This window comes from Geospiza fortis, unplaced genomic scaffold, assembly GCF_000277835.1.
Source record: "Geospiza fortis unplaced genomic scaffold, GeoFor_1.0 scaffold270, whole genome shotgun sequence".
NCBI lineage: Eukaryota > Metazoa > Chordata > Aves > Passeriformes > Thraupidae > Geospiza > Geospiza fortis.
In genome coordinates this window covers 794,218-821,825 of record NW_005054422.1, presented here as the reverse complement: position 1 = coordinate 821,825, position 27,608 = coordinate 794,218, and the positions used below count along the sequence as shown (strand labels likewise).

At 41.3% G+C, this 27,608-nt stretch overlaps 1 protein-coding gene across 1 annotated transcript in view; it reads left to right on the top strand.

The window, feature by feature from the left end:
* The window catches only part of ADARB2 (adenosine deaminase RNA specific B2 (inactive)), a 307,848-nt gene that overhangs the window by 173,460 nt on the left and 106,780 nt on the right, over positions 1–27,608 (top strand). The window contains exon 2 of the mRNA XM_005426737.2: positions 23,652–23,738. Within this exon, the coding sequence (XP_005426794.1) occupies positions 23,652–23,738 (87 nt within the window). The remainder of the gene's footprint in view (positions 1–23,651; positions 23,739–27,608) is intronic.

The window sequence follows — 27,608 nt, the reverse complement described above, 5'->3', positions numbered from 1 at the left end:
CCTGAGGAAATGTAATCTTCCTATGTGAAGATCTCTCTTAAATTAGTGGATAGAAATCAGAGAGCCAAGGCAAAATACTTCTGCACATCTTATGGCCTTGTGCAGTTCTTCTCTATTAGCTGTGTGCCAAAACCTCTGCCTCAGACCCACGATGCTTTTTCTGGGCACCTTCTGCTGCTGCTTGAACCAGCTTTAGTTTTGGAGCCTCTGCCCGTGGACATGTCCAAAACCCAGCTGGTCACAGTCCTGGGCAGCTTTCTGTGCCTGCCCCTGCCTGAGCAGGGGAGCTGGCCTGTACAGCCACCGGAGCTTCCCATCAACCTCATCCAATCTGCAGTGAATCCTGCCACTACAAAGCTGATTTTCAAGTCAGGACCAAAAAGCAAGACACTCAGTTTTAATGTCAGGGTGGAAGAGGAAATAGTCAAAGCAGTTGGTTTGTTTTGAGTGTTACAAAAAATTAATTTTTATATGAATGCAAGGTGCTTCACCATACTGCTGCTCTCCACAGCAACTACGTGTTCATTGCAGCCATTTTTTAGAACATAATCTCATTTAGTGCACGCCACACCTCTGTGTTTAAGCAGCCATCTGAAAAGCCTAAATTGTGTGAGAACACTTCATTATCAAATTATACTTTATGTGAAACCAGCTACATTATGGGCTGTTTAGTCCTCAAATTATTCAGCTCAAAATGTGCTTTGCAGTCATGAAAGGCTGTCTTAATTTTTAAGGATTCCCTCAGCATATCTATTCTGGTTTACAAGCCTGCTTGATTTATGGATTTTTTTCCATAGCAAGCTAAATGTCTGACATACCCAACTTTAGCAAGGTTTATCCCACTAGAGACATGAAATGGATTTAAGAACACAAGACACACTGTCAGTATTCTCACGTGCTGTAATCTAGGTACTGGCAGGAGTGAGGAGCATCCTCTTCCATCACATCCAAATGCCAGTTCTGGCCCCAGTGTTTAGCCACAGTGGGGGGACCTTCTTGCAAATAGGCACAGTCAGGATCATGAGGCATCTTTAGTTTTGTTAGCTGTCGCTCAATACCCTCCTGATTTTGATTTAAATCCTTCATATGTAATTCAGTAGTTAGCAGAGAGAAAGAGTAAGGACAATTACAGAGTACTCTGGATCACAACACAGTATTAATTTTAGGCAGAACTCATGTGGGACTCATGTCCAAAGCTTAGGAGCTCAACTTAGGCACACAGAGCATTGTGAAGAGCTGGGAAACACACATTATATTATTATTATTCCCATACAGATAAGGTGCTGGTTGTTCCTTTCATAGTACTGGAGAAACAAGGTATGGCTTGTCACTCAGATCAGCAGTTTCAAAGGATTATATGTCATTAAGTAGAAAAATATTTCCATTATTTTGAAATGGCTGGCATTAAGTATAAGTTATGCTGCTATATTGCAGATCATTCAGATTAATTATAAGAATGCATGAATACTTAATTAGCTACAAGCAGTTCAGTCCAGTACTTCTGGAAGTTATATGCCCATTGAATGGCCATGGGAATCTTTCCACTGTGTTTCATGGGCTTTCTTATATTTCTGGAAGTTCTTTATGTATATCACTCAACCATTAATAGAATCTGAAGTTCACACCTTCAATCAGATCTGCACTCTCATGCCAGAACAGCTCTTGACTGATGAAAAATGGTTTAAATTAGCCACACAATCAGAATTTAATGCAATAAAGCATTTACAATAAGAATGTACGACAATAAGGCTGGAAGAGAAATGACATCCAACATTTTGATTCATTGGCAAGGAGATGAGGTAAAATAAACATAACAAATCATAAATCACAGGGTTGTCTTTCAAGAAGATGATCAGCATGAAGACTATGGGAAAAAACATTCTCAACCTTTATTGATTAACCCATATAAACAGCAAGGTTCCTTTAGGAACTTTACTTTTCCCTGACAAACCAATCTATTTATGGTCACGTTCCTGACATAAAAGATGTAGCATCCAAAGGTGGTTGTTAAGATCACCCCATGTACACCAGCAGCATGCACTTTTCCTGCCCCTGCATCACTCCTGTCCAGTCAAAGAAAATTCAGGCAGCTGCAGAAACAGATTGGAAATGTGCACACGGACAGCGAGGACAAACAAACTGTCGGTTGCTCAAGTGATTTGGTTTCTTCTTGCAAACACAAAATGTCTGAGGAGACATTGCACTGAAATTTCCACTCATAAAATGCAAAAAAAAAAAAAAATCAAAACAACAAATCCACCACTGACAATCTTTGGAACAGCTGGTGGTTTCTACCGGTTATTCCCCAGTGGCCAGCAGTCGCAATTTGTGACTAGTCTTGTCTTCAGCCATCTCAGGGCAACCAAAATGCGACAGGATGACAGATAGTCCTTTCAATAGATACTGACAAACAAATTAGTGCAAAGATGCTTTTCATAGCATACCAGATGTGTTGAGTTCTATCATATGGAACAAGGAATGAAAAACTGTCTACGTCCCATCTGTGCTTTTTCAGTAATCAGTGATGCACTTGTTGTGGAGTATAAGGTACAGTAAACATTTGGACGGGGTTTTACGTGTGAAATAAATAGAAAACGCCAGGTCTTGGCCTCATCATCGTTGTCTGAAGCTTTTATATTAGCAAGAATACCTTAAATGCCTGGGAGAGGGGTGTTCAGGAATTAGAGTATTGTCCTGGTGATTAATTGAAAAATTATGCAAATTCCAAGAGAAAGGTTTATGCAAATGAGAATAGACTGCAAAAATGCACTTTGCTTCCGATCGCACACAGGGCTTCCAGCCTGTCATAATAAGCAATAGGTTAAAGAATTGCCATTTGGATTTACATCATTTCCTCTCTTGGGGCTTATCTGTCCTCAGACTGTTAACCCAGATTTAATTCAAAGTGGCTGCAATTGCAGCTGCAAGAGCAGCGTTAAAATGGAAACAATGAAAAGTGAGTGCTCTTGGCGGGTGATTGAAAGGCCCAGGGCATGGCAGCACATGCATTTCTAGCTCACTGTAAATGAAACCAATATCTCTCAGGAAAAAGGCCCTTTGTGAGGGTTGTCCTTCTATTCAGAGCAAAAAGCCTCTGGCCCAGTGTAGGAGCAGGGCGGCAGGGGAAGAAGTGCAAGAGCATGTGCCAAATATCTATAATAAGAGAGTGTAAATAAAAGGAGTAGGAGGTCTGGTCCAGATCCCAGTGTAGGGCTGAGCTTTCCTAACAGCTCACTACTCAGGGACCCACTTTTGACTGCCAGTGTCATCATCCTGTGTCATGGCCAGCCCTGGTGCCCTGGGCCTTACGTGGAGATGTGAGAGAATGCAGCCACCCCTGGCCTCCACCCCATCCCAGCTGAGGGCCTGGCTTTGGGATCCCCTCTCAGCACTGAGGGTTGCATTGCAGCAAACCCTTGTCCTGCCTCTCCTCTGCCCACGCCAGGCACCCCAGGAGGCAGCTGTGCTCAGGGGACACACAGCCAAGTCGTGTGGTTCTTTGTCATCCTCTTTGCCCAAGTCCAGGACACCAAGGACCTCTTCTCTCTCTGGTTATGTTTCCTGAGGCTGCTGATGCATGCTCACCCTCCTCTCTGCAGCCATGCTCAGCTCTGCAGACACCCAAGCTCTCACCTCTCTCCTACCATCAGGCTCAGTCTCCCTCTCTTGTCACTGCCCTCCCTTCCTCCTTCTGCTCTGTTGCACAAGCTCCTTATTATTGCATGAGAAATATTCTCTGAAAAATCCATTTAGCTTTCTCCTTCCTTTTTGGTTGGTTAGACAATTATTAATCCACCTCCTTTTCATAAAATAGCTGCAGCCATAATAATAAAGTCAAAATATGATTTCCCCATAATATAGTATAATCTCTCCCTTTTTTTATTCCTTGCAGATGGTACACCTCTTAGCATAAACAGCATGTTAGCATACTGATTCCAGATGCATAAAATACGTACAAATCTTCACATTTTCTCTCTCCCCCAAACGAGTCTGTGTATATATATTATCCTTGCCATTTAATTTTCCCAGCTTTTCATTTTGATTTTTCTTTTAGGACAACACAGACTTGTCATAATCCATCTGGGATTTTATTCTTCATCATACAAAAATGTTGCTTGAAGGCCAGTTTTTACTTGGCATTAAGAGACTGAAGATCAGCCTAAATCAGAATCAGAGTATTATAAACCTCTTATAACAAAATCCCTTCAGTTGTAAATGTGTTGTCTCAATAATTAGATAAATATACCAGACCACTTGTTACCAGACTAGCACAGGAACTAATTACATTATTTCCTGTGACTGCATTTGAGGCACCAATTCACCAGCAAAGAAGAGGCTCCAGAATCCATCTTTTTCTGAGGTGGTTGTAAATAACTCTAGCTCTAAAAAGGGGTTACAATAAAGGCTCTCTTAGAATTAAAAGGCATTCAGACAAAGGAATCTAGGAGTGTGCTGCGAGAACTAAAGGATAAACTGGATGCATTTTGCATTGGTAGGTGAGGGGGTATGAAATTCTCATTTGATCATTTACAAAAAGCTTCAGACTTGATTGTGAAATGTTTTCTCTTGTGCTTAAATTTCATGCCGCAGATTATTAAAAATTGACTTTGCGGTATTTATTTTACTTATCTATCCCAGCCAGGCTGTGCTTAACCGTAGATTTTGTGAATTATTAAATTTTAAAAGCAATTTGTGTTGGATTATACACTCCAGTTCTGTCTGGAGGGATGTACACCTCCAGTTCTATCCCTGAAGCTGAAGTGCTTTGATTCATCTTTAATCTGAACAGTCTTAAAAGTACATGTTCCAAATTGTAAGACATGATGATAGTCTCCAGTGTAATGCTTAACTAACTGCTTGTTAGTTTTAACATTAAACATACCCTGAAAAATAACTAGTTTCCATAGGTTATCTGAGCCATAACAATGCTCAGCATAATTCATTCAGTCAGATAACAAGAACTATTTTCAAACATAATGAGGAGCTAATAAAGGTCACTGTGCCCACAAACACATAAATATCACCTCTAATTTAACAGCGCCAATGCTGAACGGGTGCATTTCAAGTACAGATCTCTTTAGCTGAAACTGCTTGATGCTAGAAGAAGGAAGGCACCTGAATAAACCTTCAGTATTTAAATTAAAACTAGGCCCAAGTGGCAAGACTTAAGTTTAAGTGAGGAATCAGACTGGTACTAGAACCAGACTAGACTTGGACTAAGAAGCCTGAAGTATGGAGGTGTAAGGTCTAAAGTTTAAAAGAAGGTCTGCATTTTCCTAAAGTCTGAAGTTAGGATCCATTTCTCATGTTAAAGTTAAGGGCAAAGATGAGGAGTTTCCATATCAGTTTGGGTGCTTCACTTTTAATTTATGTAAATCCATTTCCAGAAAAATATCAACAATTTTTTAGGAAATTGTCAGACACTTCCTGTAAACTGAGCCCCTGTATGAGGTGGGAAATCTGAAATGCTAGTGTTGAGATTGAGAACTGTTTTTAAAATTTTGTTCTATCACTGCCTAGAGGACAACAGCAGCAAATCTCTTCTGTGCTGTGTTCATTGAATGCAAACACAAACTTGGGATTTACTTGGGTTTGGCAGTATGTTGATATCAGTGCCTTTGTGGTGAATTTTGCTGCCAGGTGAGATGCACTGAGGTGTTTCCTAAGTCACACAGGTGAAGCAACAGAAACAAGAGACAGCTAATATGTAACAAATAGACAGCATAAAATAATTGCTAAATGGATCAGAAGCAAAAAGACTAGAATATATTTCATGTACAAACCCCTGTTCTAGCTAGGTCCATAAAAACAAACTAAAATGCTAAAGCCTGGAGGTGCTCCATATTATAATGAATGCCAGATTTCAAGGTGAAATTGTTTTAATTATACAGAGCATTGGCAAGATTAGCACATTCAGTGTTGGCCTCACTGGATTTTGTTTGTTTGTTTTCTGGTTGATTGCAAAATTGATGCAATTATTTACATGAGGATTTTTTATTTTAATGCTTTTTTGTGTGCCACAGAGCAAACAGTAAATCCCCATCATCCTCCTGAGCAGCCTGTCAGAACAGGGCAGCAGCAAGAAATAGGGAAGAATGGAAGGAAGCCTTCCTTTTCCTGGCTCTAAATTGTTTTGGGAGAAGCTATGATATTTTTTTTTGCTCTTTCAATAATAGTGTAGAACAGACCTGCAAAAAGAAAATCATCCTTGTGAGCCAGGAAATCCTATTCTTCTATGGGCTTATAGGCAATATCTGGGGTAATTGTGCATCTTAAGTCATAATGGGATTTCTTTCTAAAAATATATTCTGTGCTATTCCTTATAAAGGCACTATTCATCTAGATCAACCTCCCTCCAGATCTCTGTCCTTGATTTCTTTTCTACAAGCTTCACCATAATGGCTTTAAAAACCTGTGAGTCTTCTATGCCTTATATGAAGATTCTCTCTTGGACATAGGGAACCTTGTTTCAATCATGAGTGCCTTAGATGGATGCCAAGAACTCTGAGGTGTAGGTGGCTCTTGTATGTGTTTAGGTGCTTGGAGGCTCTGACTGACAAACTTGGTGCCTGTGTTTGGAAAATCACAAAGTTTTCTGTAAATGTATGTCTGTATGTGTGCAAACTTGATGTATATGTACATTCTCTCATAGACAGCAGCCATAGCAGAGATGCAAGGCTGTCCTCAAAAGCTGGGAATCATTGTCATGTGCTAGAAACTTTTTGGATGACATTGCCTCTGTTTTGAAGGTGGGAGGCAGTTTATGGATGAGATTTGCCAAACTGTACAGGATTGCATGCGTATCCATTCAAATTGCAGATATGCACAACATGGCTTTGAACATTTCAGAGTGTCTCTTTGCCAGCCTTTTCTGAGTCACACCTTGAAACCAATTTACAGTACCTTTCCATTGACAATAGTGCACATTGAAAGGACAAATCTACACAAAGAGCTATAGATAGAAGCATTGAAATTAGAATGATACAGAAAAGCCTCTGTCAGCAGAGTACTCAAAATAACAGCAAGGAATGACCTTCCTCTACAAAAATACATGCTACCTATTTTAGGTCAGATATCTTTATTTTCGTTTTAGTTTTGCCACATGTAATGATGTTCCCACAAGGAGTCATGACAAGGTGTTTTGGGTTATGTCCAGTCTGAGTCAGATTTCGACATTTGCAAGAGGGTGGAAGCCTTTGCATGTGACCCCAGCCTGGCCATTAAAAAATGCTAAATTCTCTGATCCATAACATATGTTTTTAACCAGGTTGTCAGAAATAAACATGGCCCCAGGAGGTGCCTGGGACGTCAGTGAGCTGATGAGGCTGTCACAAGTGACGCACGTTTGGGAACTCTGTTCTGCTGCATTCTGGAGGCTGTGGCACCTTTGCCCACAGATGTGTCATTAGCAGTCAGATTTCCTCTGCAGTTCATTCCTTAAATCCATGCTAACTAACCATAAAAACAACATGCTTGTTCCATGGGGGTGTCTGAAAAAAAGGCAGTGTCACCTCTGTACTAATGCACGAGGCTTTTATCAGCCTGGCACTGGGAGTTGTGTCAAATCAAAACAGTCAGAGTGGGGTTCATCTCATCTAACCTCAGCCATTACTGAGCTAAGCACCAAGCTGACCGGATGAAAGGCTCTGGGGCAGTCAAGAGATTGTGATTTAGTCTTGTGAGGCTCTCTGGTTTCATTCTCTAGGAAAGTATGTCCACTGCTGTTCATCAGGAACAACAATCATATCTCATTTTGCAGAGTAAAAAATGGGATATTGCTATAACATACCCAAAGGATTCAAACTGTGGGTGTAGTTGTGCAGTCCAGACCTCCAGGTCTCTTCAGCAGCCTGGTAAGTGCTATGCCAAGCAAAGATGCTTCCATGCTAGAAGTTTTATTGGGTTTATTTTCAATTAAGAATTCTGCAAGCAAGCATTTGCATTTTTTATTCACTTATGAAGAGATTTGGAAGTAAGTTTTACATTTTAAATATGTCTGGATTAAAAAGAATGTTCATGAAAATGTTCCTTTTGCAACTCACTATGTGTGTGTGTGCTAATCACTTCCATCACTGTTTTCATTTCTGTCAGGACACTAAGCATATCTGTTGAGACAAGAGACAGTGGCACTTGTTATGTGACTGAAAAATAGCTTTTGGTAACCTTATTGAGTGACTGGAGACAGATTACAGCAGAGATTTGCAGAAGGAGTTCAGGGCACTTCAGGGCTCAGTCATCTGCAAAACCAGTGGAAAACTGCAGTTTGCCTTAGGTGGCTGGTTACACAGCATGAGTAGTGAACAGTCAAAACAAATAGTTTGCATAGACTAAAATATGTTTGCAAAGTGCACTTGAGTAAATTCTACTGACAAGTATATTTGGAAAAATCAAAGTCTGATACAAACAGAAAAGCTACTGAACAAATTAGATACAAATCGTTCTCTCAGCAGTAGACATAAGCTAGACAGATCTTGAGGACTACACACATCAATGACACAGACCTCAATCTACTGCCTAAACCACCTGACAGTGTCAGGGCCATATGGAGCATGACTTTATGATCTCGTTGTCCCTTTAGGGAGGGAAGATATGGATTTGTTTTTCTCCATTTCTTTTTGAATTGAAGAAGTTTGTTTCTTGCTAGTATGTCATTTGTGCAAGTGGCAGAGGTCACATTGCTCTCTGAAGTTTTGTCACTCAGAGCCAAGGAAATGAACAATTGTGTTGTTTGTATTTAAATCACCAGTGTTAGATAATTACCTTTGTCCTGATAACCATCTATAAGGTCTGGAAGCAGAATAGTGGAAATCGACCTTTTCCCATAAAACTCTTCACTGGAGATTTATTGTGTGGCTTCTTCTGGAGACAAATTTGTCACCTTTTCTTTCTCCCTCTCTCTATCGTCGTAACTCCTGTTAACAAATATGAAGCAAATCTATCTGTTGAAGCTCAGCTAAGGCCAAAGTGCTTCAATTTTCTTAGCACAAATGCTCCTGGACATTCTGAATAGTCTTGGACAATCAAATGCCTTGGAAAAGTTAATATATCTGGTTGTAATATCTTGGTCTTTAACCATGGCACTACAGGTGTGATCCCCTAATATATCCCGCTGTCCCGGATTCCACATTTGAACAACACTACAAAACTGAACAAATCAGAGCACAGCCTATTTCCAATAGTGAAGACTGAAGTTAGAAGTATTGTCTTGCTACCCTGGCCTAGCATTTATGTACAGCAGCACAACAAAGAGCCATCCACCTGCAGGACATGAGGCCACAGACTGGCCCATCAGGGCTTCTCAGATGAGCCCCATGGCAGCCCGAGCCCTTCCCTGTTCTGGCCTTCCCTGTTCTGGCACAGGCTGTCAGCAGAAATGTGCCAGCTCCTTGGGGCCCATTCCCTGCCACCATCAGCCAAGGGCTGTGCTCTGGACAGGGATCCAGTGCCAATGGAGATGGGTGTGCTCCTGTACCTCCAGCTCTGCTGCAAGGCGCTCACAGGGGAAGCCGCTTGGTGGCAGTTCCCAGAGCCTCTGCTGTGGATCAAAACCTGGCATATTTTAATCAAAAGGTTTGGAATACAAGCAAGGCCTCGTTGAGCATAGTCCTTAAGTGTGTTTGGTGCAAGGACTGGTATTTTGGGTAGATTAGTGCCTTCCAGTAGCAGTAGGGAAGAGCAGGATTACTGGTAAATATCTCTTATTGTTTCTTCCTATATTGAAAACCTGCTGGTCAAATTTAAAAGTTAATATGTGTGTAGAACAGCATTAAAATATACACGGAAGTGGAGCTGCATGTGCAGGTAGCCAGGCTGTGCTAACAGTGTGCTGACTGTGTGCTCCCTGAGGGCAGGGATGGGCTCCCCCACCCTGCCCACAGCCCTTCCAGGGCATCACTCCGAAGTCCTGCTCTGGATAAATGCAGTGACTGTGTCACCTGGGTACAAGGGTCTACCCTCACTGTCACCCACAGCTACCCCATTTTGAAAGACTCTGATTCTTGTTCCCATTTCCCACCAGTTTGAAAGACAAGGCTTGGACATCAGTCCTCAGGAAAAGTTCCCAAACTGAAGTCCCTCCCAGGAACCACAAGCAAGCTCTGAAGGGGGATAGATTTTGGATACACTCTAATCTTCAGTATTTATTACTGAATACTTTCATGAAAACCACACTAAGAAGGCTGTCACTGTGTGTCCCTTTTTGAGGCATCTGATGCTAGATGGTCTCCAAACCTAAGTAATTCTTTTAGGCTCTGATACAGGGTTACAGGATCCACTTTGGAGGCCACAACTGTGTACCTCTATCTATATTTCTAGGCCATCCAGCTATAGGTATGACCCTCAGCCACCTTTTTGTGTTTTGTCTACACCCTGGTGCCATTTTCCCTTCTTCTATCACCTTGTGTCTGAGTTTTCACAAGAATAAAACCCAGATTACAGCCAAGGAGGACATTTCACAGATGTGTGAGATAGCTGTGGATGACCAGACATATGATGTTGGTTTTATCTGACCAAATGTTTACTTCTGTATCTGAGCCAGGCACACATCCCTTTGCAATCAACGGAGTTTAAGGTGTGAGTCATTTTATGCTAAAATTCAACTGATGATTATTAAAGTTTGCCACTAGTGGCAAAACAAATGGTATAGAGCACCAAGAGAGTAAGGTTTTGCTGACAGGGAGTACATTCACATCTGCAGTACTTTCAGCCCTGCAAAGAGGTAACTTTTATTTCCTGGTGGTTTAGGAGAGGACTGTGGTCATGTTGCCCTGTCAGCACACCCCTGGTTTGCCTGGAGTTCATTAGCTATGGCAGATACTGCAGTCTTTTGAATCAGTGAAGTTCAAATAACTCCTGCTTTACCAGAAAAGAGGATTTTCTTTGTTGTTGTGGAAGGAGGAAAGATGGTTCATAGGAGGGAATAAAAGAGACTGAATTCACATGACTAATGGAGTTAGATACATTTGAAAAGTGTGAGCTATACATTTTCTAGTAAAGGGCCCTTCTCCTCACCAGGATTTCCTGTGCCAGAGGGAAGAAAGTTACAGATTGCTTTGCATTTTAAAATGAAGGAACAGACTATGGGAGCTGTTTTATAATCTCTTGCTGAGATCAAAGGAGAAGGGAGGTAAATGGGTATGTACTCCTTTCTCTGGTGCTGCACCAGCTATTTAGTAGAACTAATGGAGCCTCCAGTGTAGAAGAGACAGAGATTAGCTTCCTCATCTCCACTAACTGTAAAGAGTCCAAAAGGATTAATATTATTGAGTGAATTTCAGCTAGAAAGTAGGAAGGAGATTCTCTCTCCCCTCTTCATCTTTTAATCTTTGTTTCCAGAAATAACTCTGAACCAGGTTTTCAGCCTCCCACCCTTTCCTTTTGGGTTTTTTCCCCTTATTATTTCTTAGTAGAAACAGACTTGGAAATATGTAACACCCCTAAGAAGATTAGCCATGGTTGAATTTTTGACAAGTTTGAGAGAGAACTGAAAAGGACTAATGAGACTGAACAGTTGTGACAAGTTTATGGGATCAGAACCTTAACTGGTTTGAAACAGTGTTATTCCACTGACCTCAGCTGGCATGACTCTGTGTATGTTCATGGAGTTCAATAAAGCCACAGAAACTCACTCCAGCTGAGAATCTGACCCCTGAAATGATGGAGTCTTAGCCAAAGCAAACTGAACTTTTTGTCATGAATTGGTCTTCAAGGGAAAATAATTGCTAATTCAATGACTCCCACTGTTTTATTGCAGCTGTTGGTCACTGCAGAAAATCTTTACTTTTAACTGGTGAATCAAGAGTTTCCCCAGCAGCTTCAATACATGGAAGATCAGAGGTGCAGAAGTGTGTACACAGTCCTTCAAATGTTATGTATTAGATAGCAAGACCTACAGTCAGTTTATGAAGCAAAAGTCAGATACTCAAGAGAAACCTTCCTAGCTAGATATTTTGCCTTGCTGTCCTATTTGCTTTACCAGTAAATGGTGAAAAAACATGTAAAATCCTGGTTTAGATGGCACTTTCGGACACGCAGGGGATTCTCCTGGTCAGGGTTAATTTTGTGTAGGAGGAACCTGAAAGGGCTCAGTGGGACCAGTTTTCAGTACACCAAAGCAGTAACCCTGGCATCTGTATTGATGCTACAGCACTATCCAGGCAAATCAGTCCTCAGAATTGCAGAATTTGGAGCTGAAGAAAGCAAGCAACCTGCTCAGGAGGTTACAGCTCTTCTGTTCCTCTTGGCAGCCACTGAAGGGAGATGAGAAGGAAAGAAACACGATAAAAGTAAATGGCACTTTCCTGCTAAGCTAATCAGTTCTGTTTGAGAACAGAGGGCCAACTGCAAATCAATGCACTAAATCACTTTCATTCTTGTGTGAGTCCTGCTGCCATGGCAGCTGCTAACAAGGGAATAAAGAAAACTGTTATTGGATATTTAGTGGACTTTTTAAGTGCTTGTGTAAAATAACATATTTAATTTGATGCAAAGTTATAAATGTAATTGGAGTTTATGGACATTATAGCAGGGAAGAAAAGAAAGAGATTCCTCTTCTTTCAGCACAAAGAGCTCGTTTATGTTCCCAGACTCTCCTTAGCAAACTCTGTCTGCAGTGTTAAAGAGCAGCCTTCCTGTTGGATTTTAACACTTCATCATTTTGTTAAGGGGGAAACACTGAGATAATAATATGTCTGATATTTTGTGTGTTTTTTAATATGTTCAAGTTACAGAACAGACCTAACACATACTTACCTTAGGAAAAAATCAATGCTTTTTAATGCCATAGGCTATATTGACTATTCACTGACTATTAAAGAAAACCTACAGTGGCTGCTCCAGATGTTGATATGCACAACAAAAGCATGTGTAGATTTAATCAGATAATCCCACTTTAGACAACAACAACTGCACCAGGGGATTTATTTAACGATGTAATATTACATTTTTTCCCTAATCTTTTTCCAAATTGTTCCCAAATAATGGTTTTACTCATCCCTAGATATGACTGGGACTATCCCCTCCTGTGGCAAGTTTCTGCAAGTTTTCAGTAGTGTTATCCATATAATGGTTTGGGTTGGGAGGGGTCCCTAAAGGTCACCTTGTTCCAAACTCTTGCCATGGGCAGGAGAACCTTCCTTTGCTAAATGCCTCTTGAGGAAGTTGCAGTTTTCCTAGAAAGCTCTGTTTCTGCAGCACTCTCAGAATTTTGAGCATAAAATAGAGGCTGCACATCCATGAATTCATGGTTTGAATCACTGTTGCCCATACAGAGCAGCCCAACTTTGTCATCATTTAAATCATCAATCGTAGCTGTGCAGTGAAATGCTTAATATAAAATACCCACGGGCAAGCAGTAGACTGCCTTCTCTTTAATTACATCAATCCTCAATCACCCCAAAGCAATGCCAGCCGTGGAAGTACTAACTCTGACAGGTAGTACTTCTGGGAATGCCATAAAAATGCCAGCAAAGCAGCAATGGCAGAGAAAATAAGCTGCCTCATCTTTGGAGAATTATTGAACTGTACTAACATTCAAGGGTACAATGTCAGCACAATGCAGAAAGAGTTAGACGCACAACCCCCATTATTATTGTTGATGGGAGTCAGGTGTCAAGTTCCCTTTGCATCACTCTGAAAACTTGGCCTTCTTTGTAAAGCTTTAGCAAACTTTTCCTTTGTCACCGCTCTTAATTGAGAAAAAGATTTGAAGCCATTTGTCCTAGGATTGAATAAAGACTGAAAAATAAAAAGAAAATAATAACAAAGTATCCGTGATGAACCTGAGACGTTAAGACTCTCTACAAGCAGTGATGGAAAGTTTAATAAATATTGAGGGGTCATGCCTTAACAGGTGAAACTGAAGGAGCTGCTTTTCAGTCAAAGGCACTGTAAAACCAGCAAGACCCAGGACAGCCCCAGGACAGCCCCTAACCCCTTCTAGTTGTCTCAGCTCCCAAGGGGTCAAATGAGAATTTAAATGCCTAAATACTTAAATAAGTGGCTCAATTAGCAGACCTGACTTCTCTCAGTAGCATCTTTCCTGAGGAAGCCCTGCAAGTCTCAGCCCTCTTATATCACCCTAAACTGTAATGGTAATGCCTTTAACTTTCTGCCCACAGACAGATTAGTTAACACAAGACTGCCTCATGTTACCAAGGGTAAATCTGGGCAGGAATCAGGTTAAATATGCATTATTATTATCGTAGCACAAAAGGGAGAGGTCATACTTGGCTGCTTGCAGCAGATGAACAGAGAAGAGATTTTTAAAAGCCTTTCAGCACTAATTGCCAGCTGGAGCTTTCTGATGCAGGCCATTCACTTCCCAATGTTTAGCAGATATCATTTTGGGAGGGAGAGGGTTACAGCTCACAGAGGAGTGCTCACAGGCAGTGTCTGCACTCAGCTGGGGCTGTTCCACATCAGTCCCATAGCCAGTTTTGGAAAGATGGACAGCTCTGCATCTGCATTTGTGGGCTTAACTGCGGATGAAACCTGAACTGCAAGTGAAACCTTAAAAGAACTGAAAGAGCTGTTTGTGTTGAAGTGAAGCACATTGCTATGCCCATGCTGGGTGACTCACTTTACAGTGGAGCTATCATTTTACAGAGAATAAAATATATACTTAGCTGTTCATCCATATTGCACCTACATAAATATATTTACTTCTCCATGTAGTAACTCATGGTGTTTGCAGATCTTTGAGTGCCTTAAGTGGGACCTCTGTGAGCATAAGGGAGTTTTGATCCCCCTTTCAGTAACATACCATTCAGTTCATTACCCAGACCCATGCATAGATGCAGCACTGAAATATCAAGAAATCCTGTTAATAGAAGAGCCTTCTTGCAGGGGCTGCAATGCTCAGGGAATCAGGACATCCTCTTCTGCACCTTGTAATGCAGCCACAGACAGTGATAACACAGGTCAGGATTTCCCAGGAAGGTAGTGTAGCAATCATGTCTCCTAACTCTGGACATCCACTAGTTAGTCTTTTAGCCTAAATCCATGTCCCAGGTAAAATCAATAGGCACCTGCTGGCAGGGCTTTATTGCATTTATTCCATTGGCATTTATTTGCACGTGTCCATGCCAGTGAGATCAGTCCCTCCTAGGCTGTTCAGCCTTTCTTGCATCAGATAATGGCTGAACTTTGAGACAGAGTTTGGAAAACTGAGACTTGGTGTTAGCAGCTCAGACCCACCTTAGAATTTGTCTACCTGAGTGGGCTGCTGGTTTCAGAAGGTGGCAAAACCCTTCAAAATCAGCAGCACAAAGCTTTGTATCCTCCTTGTCCTTCTGCATGGACAGTGCTGAGCCTTAGTCTGTGCTCCTGCCTGCAAAGGCAGCTGCTTTGCTCCTCAGCTCCCCTGGCTCCAGGCACCCTTTTAAATACCTTTACTAACTGTGCTACTCTGGGTTAGACCACTCATGTTTCACATAATCATAATTTAGTTGACAGGTTTAAATTATTGATAGGCAAACCTCCCTTAACCCAAATCAAGGACTTTTATACAGTTTTCTGTTCCAGCTTAGCAAAGTCTCCTTAAGTAGTGCAGATTTGAACATAGACACAGGCTGATGAGAAACTAACCCACTCACCCTGGTACTGGCCAGGGTTACCCATATAACTGAAGACTTTTGTCTTTGATAATCCTGTTTGGCATACAATCAAATAGTCACAGGTAATCACACTGATTTATTGTATGCTTAATTAATCCACTGGCTATTTTTGTGGTCTTCTTGCATCTCTATTCAGCACACATTGGGAACAGGTGGGTTTCATGCTATTATTTTCTCTGTGTTTCTCCTGTTTTCTAAAGTGATGACATCTCAAAAAAATAGGGATAAAAAAAGAAGAGGAAATAATAGCATGTCATAGCTTATAGAGAGCAAAATAAAAATATTTCCAAAATAAATGTTCAAACAGCATAAGGAGCTTGCTAAGAAGTGGATTTTAAACTGCAATTTCCAAGCCACAGCCAGATCACTTAGAAATACATAATGTAGTACAATCCACAGGCAGACAGATTCACATAAACTGATAATAACTCAAGAGTTTTTATCTCTGTGTGTCCTCAAGCAAGGCATCAGGAGAGAGAAACACTCTAGCAACAAAATTAAATAGTTTTAGATCTAATTTTACTAGGCTGAACTAGATTTCAAATTGATTTCCAAGGAATCTAACAGAGAACAAAACACAGATACATTGCCTTTCTTATTAAAAATCCATCTACCACCTTGTGTTTTTACTTACTTTGCTCTTTACTGGAAGTAATAAGAAACTAATATTTCTCAACAAAACCGATTTCGTTCTGTAGAGGTTTCCCATGGTGAAGGAGCTTCGAGTGGGCTGGTGCAGAGCACCAAAGCACAGCCCCTGAGATTTGTCTATGCAAGTGCCCATTTGAATTCATGATAAATCTGCAGCTAAACCCCACTGTCTCCATTCCAGAAATGCGGGAGAGCTGCAAGACATGCCACTGTGGAAAGAAATGATGTCCTAATGCATGATGTGATCAATTAAACATATCCCTGTGTACCTCAGACCACACTGAATGAATCCATACAAATCACATGCACGGGGCTTTTGCTGGTCCTTTCTGCTTCCTAAGTGATAAGGCAGAAGTTACTTTGGCCTCAGAGTAAATGATTGCAGCCCTGTGTGGAGGCACTGGTGGGATGCAGAGGGGCCAGAGCCCAGGGCATGGACCTGCCACTGCCTGTTAGATGTTGAACTGGCCCTGGTAAAACATTTCACACAGCTTCCCCAAAAGCTTTCCAAGGTAGCAGTTCTGGGTCAGCAGACAGCTGGGACAGGATGCACAGAGGATTAGTCCAGCTGCCAGGCCCCTGAGCTAACTGATGTTTCACATTCAATGTTCTCTGCAGTATCATAATACCATAAACTGTTCTTGCTACTTAATATAATTGCATTTCAGAGCTCTCGTCTTGGACACAGAACCCATTTTGCTAAGCACTGAACAAGACTAGAGAAAAAAAGATATTCTCTGCTCCAAGAACTACTTAAAAAAAATTATACAGGCAGCAAGTAGATCTAGTTACAGAAGACCCCTGCACTTGGCAGGCCATGCTGCATTTCCAGGCATGGCAGAGAAGCAGGTGCTTGGGCACTGCATGGTGCTGAACAGCTTGCTGCCCTGTTTCAGAGGAAGATTTCATGGCTCCTGGTTCACACCTCTGACATCCAACTTGAGGCAAAACCTGCTCTGAGCAGCTGAAAACCTTCTCTTAAAATGCTGACTACCAAAATGTTCCCTGGTTTTGTCTTCCCTTTAGTTATCAGACTAAAAACAATGTGCTCTGATATTTTACATCTTTGTTTCAGGTCCTTGCTGAAGCAGAGAACAAATAAAGAAATGATGATTTTTTTTTCCTTTTAAAAACCTAAATTCCTTAATCTGAATAGTCCCTTTTGTCTCTGTTTCTAAGAAAATTGTTCCAGTCAAAAATCATGTTCAACCAGAAGGTTTTTGTCTCTGCCTATTTCTCTGCTACCTCCAAGGAAAGCTTTCCTTAGCAGTTCCCACATGGGCCAGGGTGGGATATCACAGCAAATGCTCTGGATTAAAAACCAATTATACAAAGCAGACCTTTAGTAATTGTCCACCTCAAAAGGCACGCTCTCAGGGGTGCCAAGCATCACAGCTGCAAACAGGAACAGTCACACATATTTTAACCCTTTCATGTTCTCCAGTTCAAAGGCTCTTTTTTCCCTCTTGGGCTGCTCAGCCAGGTGTGCCGTTCCAGTTGCACTGACTGATGGCTCTCAAGGGTCCATGATGTCAGCAGAGCTCTGATTTAGGACCACACAGTGTAGGGCTGAGAAAGGAAAACTCAAACCAAGCAGGAGTGCCAATAGCCCCTTGCAAATATATGCAGGCTTGAGCTAATCCCATGCAAAGCACCAAACTGCAGCTCCTGCAGCAGCCAAAGCTGCTGCTCTGTCTATACAAACATCAGCCCTCTGAAGGGGTTCAGGGCAGCCACATTTCCAACTTAAACATGGCTGGAGGGGATGGACAGAGACCCTCCCAGCCCCAGTGGAACTGTGGTGGTAGTTTATGGGGACAGCTTTGTCAGTGTGGATGTAAAAGCATCACACAGGACCTGCCTGCTTGCTGTGAAGCAAAAAGCACTTGAGCAATGCTGCTGAGCCCTGCACACTCAGAAACTTTTGCTTCAACAGCTGGTTCTCAAACTCAGCTGTAAGGGCTGATTCTGACACCATGCAAGTAAATCCCTATCTACAAACCAGTTGCTTAAATTAAATGATGCAGCATGGTGGCCATACAAGCCATAATTAGAAGGCTGTGAGCCTTCCCAGTAGGTGCTGTGGTTTAAAGACATTGTTATTTTCTCCACAAATCTGCCATATTTTTCTTTTGCATTAAGAATCTCTTCATCCTGTCAGTCAGTGTCAGCCCAAGACTGACCTGACTAAGATATGGGAAAGAAGATAAAGAATCATCTTCTGATGTGCAGGCTCTCTTTTCCCTGTATCCCCCCTCCTTAACGGCTAAACACAACTGTAAAATGTAACTTTTCAAGTAGCTACAAATACTGCTTTAGAGAAATAAAAAATAAGTTTTTTTCCAAGAGATTTTGCAGCTGAGTTTACACTGTTGCATCGTATTTGTCCCTTCCTGAGTAATTTCTTACTCGACACAAACCAAATGGATTACTTAGGACTGGTTTATAATGTCTGCATTTTGTTTTTTAAAGAATACTATTGAAGGGACCTCTGACAAGTAAAGTAGTTTCTGGTAATTAATTTGAATAAAATAATGAAACTAATTCAGTATAACATTGTTAACTCTGATCTGGCAAACCACTGGTATCCATCTGTCTAATCCTTCTTGTGTTTGAAAGTTGCTTTCTTGAAAAACAATTATTAATAGTGCTCATTAGCTGCCAAGCTACATGCCACAAACTTCTGCAAATGCCAGCAAATCCTACTCACTTTTCCAATTCTGAGCTAGAACCTGCTGCAGGATCTCATGGTCAGGGCAAGTTTTTCTGCTGGAGTCTGTGGAGATGGGAGTGTATAAACGATGGGCCCTTTCTATAAAGGAAGTGCAGCCCCCTGCAGATTCCAGCTGTCTCCCTACAGCCCTTCAGCATCTCCCCACCAGCCAAGCTATTCCAGCACTGCACTATCCCTACTGTTAGGAAAGGGTTTTTAATGTCTAAAGTGAATTTTCCTTGGTGCAATTTAAGTCCATTACTTCTGGTTGTGTTAATGCACACGGAACACAGTTTACTCTGTTCTTCCATGCTGCAGCTCTTTATGTGCTTGCAGGCTGCTGTTTTGACCCCACTCAGTCTGCTCTTCTCAAAGCTAAACAATTTGTCCAACATGTATAAGGGCTGATTTTTAAAAGTGTTGAGCTCCTGCTGTTCCTGTTGCTTTTATTCTGGTGATTGAGAGTGAAAGAACTTCCCTAGAGTTGATGATCAAGCAGTATTGTCTGGTGCCCTTCAAATACTGATAGGTATGAAGGGCACAAAGGTGTTTATAGCTGTATATGTGCATTCTTGTCTTCACAATAAAAGTGTATTTACAGGACCTGTGACCAGCCTTCTGACTGCATCCCCAGGGCAAGAGCAACTTCACAAAAAAAGCAGGTTTTAATAGAAACTTGCCTGCCTTATTGCCAGGCTTTGCTGAATCATTTGTACTAAAGCATTTTCTGTATTTCATTCAACACATATCTTGTCCCATGTTTTCTTTAATTTTAACAATTTTATGGGTACTGTAAAAACACTGTTCATGATTCTATGTTAACTGTGTACTGTTACTAGAAAATATATCCTTGGAAGAGTGAACTGAAATCCTTTTCCATCCCAAAACAGAAGATTGAGGTTTCCTTCCTGTAATAGGCTTCTCTTCAGAAGAAATTATGTTTTTTGTGCTCACAATACTGGACCAGATTTCTACTTGGAAGACTGTTTTTATAGTGAATGCACTACAAAATATGATGCTATCACATTGCAATAGTGTTCCAGGGCAGCTAGAGACAAATTCTACTATACCTGCTCTTTGTGTCTCAATTTCCATTGTAAATAAAGCTTTCCTTGTGTCCATGTAGGCCCTTATGAAACCTCTTCTTCATGGCATCAGAGACTTTGGGTACAACTCTAATGCCAGCAATAATACCTTCATGTATTACTTCTCATAAATGTAGGGTTATATAGTCTGCATTTCTGTATAAAAGAGTTTTTGAAATGTCTTTTTTTTTTCTGCTTAAACCCTCTCTCCTAACCTTGAAAAATAACTTCCTCAGACAATACAGAGAGCATTTACAATTATAAAGTAAAAATAGCTGCTCTAGTTTTGGGCTACCTGTTATTGCTTCTTTTGGTGGGGGGAGGAAGGAAAAAAAAAAAGAGCAAAGTCATGGAAGGAAAAGAGACTGAGAGAAGGAGGGTTTCATGGTATTTTTCTCTATGATTTTTTCAAATCCAACCTCGTCCTTTATTCTTATTCATAAGATTTCATCAAATTGCTGGAAACAAGGCTAATTATGATGGGCATTAACCTACACAGGGACCATAAAGTATGAATATACAAGTCTCCTAATCCTGACAATTAACACTGAATTTCACCATTGGTAATAAAGCTGAAGGGCTTCATGGCCTGTACAGCAGCAGGCAATAATGTGCAAAAGATGGAAGTGCACAATAATACCAATAATTTTAAACCTAACCTGACTATTTCCCTGTAAACACTTTCAATAATTATTCTGTCATTTATCTTTTCCTCCTTCTCTGGGTCAATGATTCATCTGTGCAGTCAGTGTGTATTCTACAGCTTTTCTCTTTCTACAGAGCTTGCTCAAAACCCTGCCATCCTCCTCCTCCTCCCATTTAGACACACACTAAATGTTCCCTTGCTTAGCCAATGGATTGACATATTGAATTAAAATCTTTATCACTGGTATTGATAGAAGTATATCCTGTCTGTGTTTGGTTGACACAATCCCATCCATTGCTGCTCTAAGCATGCTGCAAATTTCACATCCTGTTTCCCTGCCACACAAAGTGAAGTCACCAGCAAGGGCTTTGGGGACAAGTGGAAAACAGTACCAACAAAAGCTTAAGATGCTTGAAGGGTCCCTTAAGACAAAATAAAAATTAAACTGATGAATTTTAAATCCACATTGTAAATTTCACCTATCAATTACACAAAATTAAATAATAAAATATCCCTTTACCTAGTATAAAACTAAATGGATTTGAATTTTGATTGGTGGCAGGAGTAAGCATTAGCCACTGCAGCAAGAAAGCACTTCCATAGTGCTTGGTTAATGGGTTAACTCCCTATGAGAAGTGAGAATATTTTCTCAGCAAAGATTTAGGTTTGTGTGTGACATCAGTGTCCTGAGGGTTAATCCTGAAGGTCTGACAGCTGTCAGCAGTCAGGCACAGGTGCAGTACACACACTATAGGATCTCAGTACCCAGACACAACAGTCACTGCTGGTACTACAGCCAAGGGCTGCCCTGATCCTGTGTCTATCATCTGAAGCATTTCCCTTACCAAATGCAGCCTTTGGATTCAGTCCCAAAAGCCTACGCTCTTTTCACTTCAATCAAAGGAGCCAGCTGAGGAAGTCAGGAGTGAATACCAGCCTTTATCAGGATCACAACCCAAAGTCTCACACACAGTGAGGCGTCGTACAGAGACACTACATTTCTCAGTGAGCAATGCCTTAGCAAAAAAAGTGTCAAAGAATTCACTTAGAAAAATCTTCTGGCTATAGCATTCATAAATAGCTTCATTCTTTTGGTCCTGACATCACTGCAATCCCATAATGAAATTGCAATTGAAGGAGGCTAATTTGTGCTCTAATTATATATTAGTCTGGGCTGAAAGGTTTCTGGACGGAAAAAGGTTTTCTTCAGGCAATCTTTTATTCTGCTTATTGTATTTACTTAACAAAGAGAAGTCAGCTTTTACAGTGAATTCCCATAACAGAGTTGAGCTGTAATGTTACCCAGGCAAGGGCAAATATCTGCAGTCATTTTTGATGAGTTCTGATAACAGTCTTTAACAAAAACAAGGATTGTTTGCAAATGTAGGAAGAACCTGGCCAAAAAGCTAACTGATGGCCTGCTGAAAAAGTTTAAAGAGCTCTTCAGCTGGAATACCTTCTAGACCAGTGGCACTTTAACAGACAGGTAGTTTGAGGAAATTCAGAGAAATATTTTGTCAATGATAAAGAAATTTTCCATGGAATTTTTTTTTCTTGTGTCACTTGAATGAATACATTCTTGGTCTGATTTGGATGCTGCTGCCACAGGATGAAAGGCCAACATTGTTCACAATGTGCAGGATGCAGAGCATTTTCACTGAGGAAATAGGTGAGCCTCAGCTGCCTATTTCCTCAGCCGAAGCTGAGGCTTTCTAAACAGAGGATAGCAACAAAGTTCTTCAAAGCTGTGGATCACCTTTGTTAGGTGTGTTTCTGTTTCTTCTGTCAAGTAGACACTCTGCTATTGTTGGTCCTTAATAAAGTCTCCATAGCATGTCAGAAGGAATTCAGCCTAAAAAAAATAAATGTTCAGCTAAATAAACTAGTTATCAAAGGAAATAAAACACTTAAATATATATGTGTTTCTACTGTTTGTGTTAACTTCAGCTTTTCCCTATAAATAAGTCCTGAGCCAAATATTAACCTAGTATAAGTCAGTATGAGTTTTCATTTTGCTGAATCTGCCCTGGCCTCTAATGCAGAGTCTGATCATGGCATTGGAAGTAAATGTCTCTGCCATACACCATCTGCAGGATAAACAGAAACTGCAGTTAAAAGCACTTAATATGAACACACAAGAGGGATTTCAAATAGTGTTCTTATTGAGTAAACAATAGCTTTCTGGGCACACCATAAGAGTTTTCCAAAAATCACGTAAAAAACTGGTAGAATTACGAGCCGTGGTAGTCTTTTGTGCCATCCATCACTGAGTTTTCTCTTAAGAATTCTGGTTCAGCCCCCACTGGGGAGAGGAAAGAAGTGAAGTAGATGATCTCATCCATTAGAGCAGTGCTCATGTCCCTTCTCCCAGGGCTGACTGCCTCCCCCATTCCCAGATGGACCAGTTCAAGCATCCCCTACTCTGCAGTGCTTGGGCACCGCTGCTGGGAAGCACAGTCAAGAATCACTACATGGGGTCAGAAACCAGGGGGAATATGTGTTTGGTGTTTGCATGTGCCAGCTGTAATAAATGCATCGAGGTTCAGTAAACTGTGGTGGTACTGTGGAGTCACAGAATCACAGAATGTGCTGAGCTGGAAGGGATCCACAAGGCTCATCGAGTCCAACCCCCAGGCCTGCACAGCACCATCCCCAAGAGTCACATCAAGTGCCTGAAAGCACTGTCCAAACACCTCTGGAACTCTGTCTGGCTGGTGCTGTGACCACTGCCTTGGGTCAGTGCCCAGATACCCTCTGGGGGAAGAACTTTTTTCTAATATCCAACCTAAACCTTCACTGGCACAACTTCAGGCCATTCCTTCAGGTCCTAAAACCAAACAGACTTGCCAAGATGTTTTGCCATGAGAAGAAGTGTGAAGTAGATGTGAATGCATTGACTGAGTACCTATTTTATGTGTATCTTTTCTTCTGTTTTCTTCTAGAAAAACTCAGCATACTGTCAACCTTCATAGCACCCTTCAAGTACCTGAGTCCTGGCCCAACCACCATGGAGGATGAAGACAATTTAAGTAAGCAGTCTCTTTTCTCTATAGATGAACAATAAAGTTCATAAATAAAAAAGCAATTGTGGAAAGGAGATGGTTTTGCAACTATTGGCAAGTCCTTGTGTGAAATCACAGAAGAAAGCTGGAAGAACCCATGAGGATCATCAAGTCCAGTTCCTGGCCCTGCACAGAACCATCAAATTGAGAATTTATTAACCAGGCTTAAATAAACTAGTTATAACCTAAAAATTAACCACTCTTGGATAATTAGCATTCTCTTGGGCCCTTACACCTCAACCAATTGTCTGAGCCCATGACAGTACAGCTGGAGGAAAGTCCTGTGGGGTTTGAAGTTGAGAAGTTTTCCAAACACCAGGAAGTCTGACAGTGGCAGTTAGGAATTAATAACCCTCAGTAAGCCCTTCCATTTGTCACCTAGAAGCAATCATTGTGTGTTATCCTGCCTGATTATTGTAACACAACTTGAATCTTTAAAAAAAAACAGGAGGGAAGCTTTCTGAACCAAATGAGCAATGTTTTAGTATCACCTACCAGATTGGTTTCTTTCCCAGCCAGACACATGCTGACACGTTGCCCTATTAGAGCCACTGAGTGGGAGGAATTTGGTGATCTTCCCTTGTTGTTGCTGATCTGCCTTGGTTTGGTCATGGTGCACCACCAAGGGGAAGAGCTGCTGGAGGAGTGAAGAAGCACAGCCTGTTATTTTCTGCTGCTGAGCATCACATGGGCATCACACTATTCTGCTGCACAGCGAAGGCAGGCAATTGCAGATCTTAGCAAAGGCAAAAAAAATCCTGAAAATCCTTCAGAATGGCTCCCAGGAAGGCTGTATTTTCAGGAAGACATGTGAGAAGTATACACACACACAGAGGAAACATATTATGCACACGATGAGCTTGTGCAGGCACCTCCTGCGTAATAGTCCCCAAATGTGCTACTTAGTTATTTTTAGGTAATGTAGGAAGTTTGTGCAAGCCAAACACTGTAACACCATTTTCTTATTGCTACTGTAACACCAAGACAGCTTCTTGCCGGCGTGGGCTGTAAAACAGCTCACATGGACAGGGTAAGCTATGTTTTCTGAAAGAGAAACAGCAAATGTCGCTGTTTTCAGGGTCATCCTACCCAGTTCTCCCTTTGGTCAAACATATGCTCCAGTGAAAAGGCAGCTATTTATTTCTTGGTACACAGAAAATGTTTTAGGTGTTACTATTCGAATCTTTAAATATTTTTTTAAAATATGAATTAATTTAAATTCATCCATATTTCTGTGTTCACTTGCAGTATAGTGGCCTAAATCCCACTAAAGCCTATAGCACACATGTACCTCTGGAGTAATTCCATATTTTAAAGAGCTTCAGATATTTGCTCTGAGCAAGTGGAAAAATCTTCTCCAGTGTTAACAATTTAACAGGAGCCCAGGAGAATGCTGGCAAGGTAGAAAAGTGGGTTGCTTATCCCTGTAGTTTTCTGCTCACTGATCATCCTGTGGGAGCACTGCTTCCCCGACTGTGCTGTATCAATGGGCAGAGTTCCACCAGCTGAAATGGATACCAATCCTGTTTCACATTCCCTTAGGCCTTCTTTACAAAGGGAGCCATGCAGTTTAACTACACCTGCATTTTCAACAGGTGATTATTAGCATACAGACATGATTTTTGTGGTTTATGATCAATGAACTAATACTAGAAAAACCTATCAAAAGCACAATGCACCTTTGGAATGGAATTGTGGGTAAAGTAATCATCTGTCTCTGATGAAGGTCTGATCTTGAACATGCAAGGAAAGGACCACCCTGTTCATACCCAGAAGGCAGTTGTACCTAAGAATGTAAGAAATATCACAGACGATTAGAAATAGGAAGCCTAGCTCTGTACATGGTCTTTAGCACCTGTAAATGATGCTTTGAGAAAAAGGACATTTAAATGGGGATCTTCCCCTTGGTATATCCTTCTATCCCCTAGAAAAAAATTTACTCTGCTAGAGCTTGCACCTGAATCATCATATTTCTTAGGCATCAACAGAACTGTCTTGTCCTCTCCAGAGCCCACTGATACTTCTGATCTCAACAACAGCCAAGAACAAGGAGTGATGTAGATTGCTGTCAAAAGTGCACCCTTTTATTGCTTCAAGCCTGCTGTCTCTAGTGCTGGATTGCATGAAACAGTGAATAATCATTCCCTGTTCACTGCTTAAACCTGTCTGCCTTTCATGATGTTACAAGCCTATGCCTGTCCCTGATCTTTGAATGTGCCATCCCCACTCTGCTATGGGATCAAGGCAGATTATCACCAGCCACAGGTAATTCTGAATCCAGGTTGCACCTCTAGCAGGAGCACATGATTCCTGGGGATCTCATTATGGAGTGCTGCCACAGGCACAGGCCCAGGGCAGCACACACCTCCCCAGGGTCTGCAGATGGTCCCAACACTAATTTCAACCACTGCAGCAGTCTTGAAGGACACATTCCAGACTCAGATTCAATGTACTGAGGATGTTCAGTTATGGGCATGTTGGTCAAATTCCTCTTCAGACAGCATGAGGCCCCAGAGCTTTTGTGTCCACAGTGTGAGATACAGCCTCTCTTCTTAGAGACACAACCCTGTCTCTAAGAAAAAGTGAATATCCCTATTTCAGGAGGCAGAGCTCCAAGCAATCCCTCACCAAAACTATTTCCTTATTTTTGTTTTGAAAACTGTGTCTATTGCTATCATTGGGATTTCTCCAGGGCCTAAAATGTTCTGGCTCTGATTCAGGAAGGTATGTCCTCAGGTCTGTCTCTGCCATGGGCTGCCCACAGTTTCTGGTACATGCCATTCTTTGCTAACTTGGGCAGAGAGCGCCAGAATGTGAGTATCAGTCTAAGTCAGGTGATTAGATAATTTGAATAATTTCCCTCATTGGTAAGATCTGTTCACAGTTCTTTCAGATAGGTGGGCAAAGTAGAGTATGTTCATTCTGAAATAGCTAAAGACAATGGCAGTCACCTTTCACAAACTTTTCATCTTCCCTTTAAGCAAAGCCCTGTACTTTTTTCACTGGTAATGCTTCTCTCTGCAGTGAGGTGTTACACACCAACAAACTCTAATGACACTGATTTTAACCACCTGAACCCTATGAGCTTCCAGGGAGTGTTCACCAGCAACAGAGAAATCGTGGCTTACCTAGACTTTTTACATGAAGATTTAAAAATGCCTAAGTGTGTTTTCATGTGAGAGAGAAAAGAGTGATTTCCCTTGTTAGCTTCAAGTTTATCATTCCAAGGTCAAGAATATCAACCTAAAAATCCCAGCAGAAACATTCCCAATTCTTGGTTGGGGAATCAGTTAGTGTATGAAAATGTCATCTTGCTTGCAAGAGACTGTCCTACATTGCATTTGATGTCAGAGCTGGCCTTGGACAGGGGTACCATGGCTCTGGCTCCCGAGTTCATACCTGCTGCTCCTGATTCAAGATTTTTTGCTTTCAAGTATTCCAGGAGTTATGGAAGTCAATCCTTCTAACACCTGCAGTCAATGTGATATAGATGAACAGCAAAAATGTACTCTACATAAGCAATCCATGTTTACTAAACATTTCTAGAGACAGTAACTGCCTGTCTCAGAGGTATCAGTTGAATCAGGAGTTGGCTGTAATACAGATATTGCAAATTCTTACTTTTAATATCACAGCTTTTCAATAATGTAGTGTCCATTGTGATTCAATAGTAAAGATGCCAGCAAAAATGAAGATGCCACCGACCACCTCTCCTTCCCCATCCTCCCTAGAAGTTGGCTTGGCAGCAGAATAACCTTCAACAGGAACAATATTATCTCTTCAAATGTAGCGTGGAGGATCGGATGGTTAGTTCTGCAGAGCCCTTAAGACCCAGAG